The 4,019-nt window shown below is 32.2% G+C and overlaps 1 protein-coding gene across 1 annotated transcript; it reads right to left on the minus strand.

The window, feature by feature from the left end:
• Positions 1 to 525: 525 nt before the first annotated feature.
• Positions 526 to 1,397, minus strand: LOC131054343 (uncharacterized). Its single transcript, XM_057988828.1, has one exon. The coding sequence runs from the start codon at positions 1,168 to 1,170 to the stop codon at positions 685 to 687; it is 486 nt and encodes a 161-aa protein (XP_057844811.1). The 5' UTR covers positions 1,171 to 1,397; the 3' UTR covers positions 526 to 684.
• Positions 1,398 to 4,019: the final 2,622 nt, after the last annotated feature.

Genomic DNA, 4,019 nt, shown 5'->3' on the forward strand with positions numbered 1-4,019 from the left:
CCTAGATTAAATCAAATATTATTATACAACGCTAAAAAATAAAAAACACAACAATTGTTATTACTTAAAAAAAAAAAATCCAGCTTTTAACAATTTGATTAACCTTCTCTAATTTTAAATTGTAGTAAGTGCTAAAAGAAATCGTATCCACTCCAGGCATAAGTATTTTGTCTCCAAGACTCGAATCTTATTTAATTCTAAATTTTATTTGATTAACAGTGTTAAAACAAATTGCATCTAACTGCAGATAAATAACTTAAGTCCTTGAGAAACCAATAAACTAAGTGCAGATAAATAACTTACGTCCTTTGATTCAAGCAGTCTATTAAAGAACAAAAGATTAACCAACATATTCATATCAAAAAGACTGTGTGAATCAGAAACACTCTGTAACAATATAATTGCAACGAACTCCATGTCTAAGTAAACCAAAACTAAGTATACATTAAAGAAACGTGAAAAAGTTCAGAGGGAAATATAATTACTTCAATGCATTAAAAAAACTCAACACACAGCTGCAATACATCTATGAAACTTGATTTATAATTCAAACCTTAGGAAATATATATATGCATAGCTGCAATATATCTATGCAACATCTGGTATATAAACCAAACTTCAGGAAATATATAAAAGCAACTACTGTCTGAGAAGCTTATTCATGGCATAAAATGCAAGAAAAGTTCAAGTTTCAGCAGGAGGAGTTACATCAATCTTAGACATATATTTGTCATATTCCTCCTCCCAGAGCCTGATGGGCATACTCTTCCCTACACCCAAACCAGTCTTGCAGTAAATCATATGAGTGTTTGAATCCTGAATGCTCAGCTCAGTCAAAGGCAGCCATACCAGCAGCTCTCTGATCTTCACTCCATTTATCTTCTTCATCTTCCTCTTCTCCACAAAACAAGTTACCTCAGGAGCATAAGAAGCCAGTACTCCAGAGGCCTTATATCTGTACTCTAGCTTCTTCTTACGTTTTATCCACACAAAACCTGTGTCTCTTACATACCCACATTCCTCTATGTATTGCAAAGGAAGTAAGCCCCTGGGAAGACCCAATTCTTGCAGAAGCTCTAGAACCTTCTGTTTGCAGGTTTCATAGCCACTGTACACTTCTGCACCACTAGACCCTCCATTGTCACTGCTCTTCTCCAACTGGGTGGCCATGATTTCCTAACCACTTGCCCAATTTTAGGTTGTAACAAGAAATTGCAGATTGTAAGAGGCAGAACTTGGGTATTAAAAGAAGACGGTGGGTAGAAATATTTATGAAAGTATTTATAAAATCTTTTGGTTATTGAATTGTTGAAGAGATATCTAAGAGTTGTGTAAATGAAATGTGGTATTTAAGAACAGTGATTGTGCAGATGTATTGATCAGTGAAATGTTGTCCAGGAGCAGGTTTGTCAATGCTCTGCATTTCTATGTATAGAAGTTATGTAAAGTGGAAAGTAATAGGAGTTATTGCAAGATCTCTATAGGTGGAAATGCTTTTATATTTTCATTATTATTTGGTTTTCTAGTGGGTAGAGTGGTTGATTGAATCACATTATTTTCATGTATCATTATATCTTATTATGTGTTCATTGAAATTATTTAATCTATTGATTAGAGATTGATATATTTCACTTAAGTTGTGAATGTGATTTTCATGTATTTGTTATATCATGTGATTTAAAAAAAAGATGAGGTTTTAAATTTATGTAATAGAATAAATTATATTACATAAATAAAGTTGTTTATTCCTTTCTTCAAATTAGGGAGGTGAATTATGAGTATGAGAGTTATTGCAAAAAGCAGATTTTTGTAGATGAAAAGATGTTTTATAGCTGGATATCATTACTTTCATTATTAGTATTTTCTCTAGTGGGTGGAGTGGTTGTAGGAATCACGTTTTGTTGATTATCAGTTCTCTTTTTTACTGGTGGGTAGAGTGGTAATAGAAATAACATTTTGTTAATGTATCTTTAAACTCTTATTGTTTGTTCAATTGAATTTCAAATTATTCATTAGAGACTGGTGTATTTCACCTAAGTCAATGATGTGATTTATATGTATTTGTTACACAGTGTGGTTTACATTATTTTTTTTAATTTGTGTGATAAGATAAATTATATTATATGAATAAGTTGTAAGACAATTTATTCTTTTCTTAGTATTAGGGAGGTGAATTGTGGTAATGAAATGATTGTACATACCAAGTAATAATAACTTTTAAGGTTAGTGTTTCTAGATTTAATTGTGTGTTTAATATTAATATTTTGGATCATATTGTGATCATTCATTAAAATAAAAAAGAACTAAATGTAGATTGTAAACTAAGCTTCTCAAAAAAATAAAGGAGAGAATAGAAGTCAAAAGACTGATTTAATAAACAAATCAAAAATAATGTCAAGTAAACATACAATGGTTCCCCAAAATTAAAAAAGCAAAAAGGTTGAAGATATGAAGAATATAGGTCACACATATTACAATAATAAAATGAATATATGAAAGATGATATTTACCAAAGAAACTTGAGCAGCTATTTTCACAACAATAATAACAAGGTCGCGTTGCTATGAAGTTCCAAATGCTAGTATGATGATTTTGTTACTTGATATGTAAATAATTGGGATAAGGCATGGAATCGTTGGCCATATTTTAATTAATTGATATTAGCATTCTTTTACACTCAACACTTAAGTTATTGGATTCTTGATTGTCCTCCACAAAATATTGCTCATTTAAGTTCTTAGATTATTTTTTGTGTTGCTAGCTCACCATTGAGTCATAACATGTGTGTCCATCCCCTCTACCCCCATTCACGATTGTAATCCAGTTGTTCCATTCATCGTTGTGTATTGTAACATCGTCCTACTATCCCAATTATTTATCTTTGTATGAATCAGTTGTATATTAGTTAGTTTGTCAATCTTGTACATTTTGGTCATTCCTATCTCCATTTAGAGTTCATTTGTATATCCAGGTCACTTAGAACTCGCCTGTTACGTCAATCAGTCGTGTGTTGTGTAGATCATGTCCTTGCCTAGTTGGTGCTTCAACAATCATTCCTTTTAGTCTTCTAAGGTTTAGGTCCCTAGTTGTCTCTATCCATATCAAATTTAGTCCCCATCATCTTTGGTCTTTGCAGGATGTATCCTTCCTCACATCAGACCAATCAATCCCTATTTGTTTGTCTTTAACAAAAGATATTTGAGATATGTGTTACTTCTTTTGATTTTTTGGATCTTTTGGCCATCTTTGTCTTTGAGCTTCCTAGTGTTACCTCCTTATGATCATCACGATCCTTTATATCATGGTGCACGATAACTAGTGATATTAGGAGCATGATCTTTCTCTTTCTCTATTTCTATGTGCATGTGTTTATGAGGTTTATCCTATGTTGTTCCCTCATGAGATCTTGGTTATCTCATGTTACGTTGGAGTTATATCTCATGCTTGTGGTTTCTCTATCCTTGTTTCCCTCAAAGTTCTATGTAACTTTGTGAGAGGGTAGTCTAACCTTTTCTATTTGTAGTCCATGCACTGTCCATGAATTTTACCTTGAATATTTATACCCTGCTTCATCACAAACACTAATAAATCAAAATAAGTTCTCACTACATTGCAATTCCTTTTTAAGGTGCTCCTTCTCAAGCTCTTTCCTAGCTCCATTTCATATCAATTCTCCTTCTTTTCCCATATTCAGTTATTCTATCACTAATCTCCATGGTTAGGGGTGTGCACAGGTGTCTAAGTCTTTCCTCTATCCTAGATAGGGTTTATTGGGAGTGACTCTTTGAGTTCATTTCATCTTAGGTCACTCAAATTAATCATCATTATTATTGCATTTGTAATGTTTCATTAGTACTCATCTATTTGCCTTTATGATTATCATTTCATTCATTCATGTCTCTCGTGCTTATCTTCTACAATGCTTGTCATCCATTTGTATTTGCAATAACTTTCTTTCATTTATAATGAGGATGATATTTAGCTAAAGCTATCTTTTCCTGGACTCATATTTCTTCTTT

This window comes from Cryptomeria japonica, chromosome 3, assembly GCF_030272615.1.
Source record: "Cryptomeria japonica chromosome 3, Sugi_1.0, whole genome shotgun sequence".
Lineage (NCBI taxonomy): Eukaryota > Viridiplantae > Streptophyta > Pinopsida > Cupressales > Cupressaceae > Cryptomeria > Cryptomeria japonica.

Excerpts from the sequence above, each read along its gene's own strand:
- LOC131054343 (XM_057988828.1), bottom strand. The coding sequence starts at position 1,170 with ATGGCCACCCAGTTGGAGAAGAGCAGTGACAATGGAGGGTCTAGTGGT.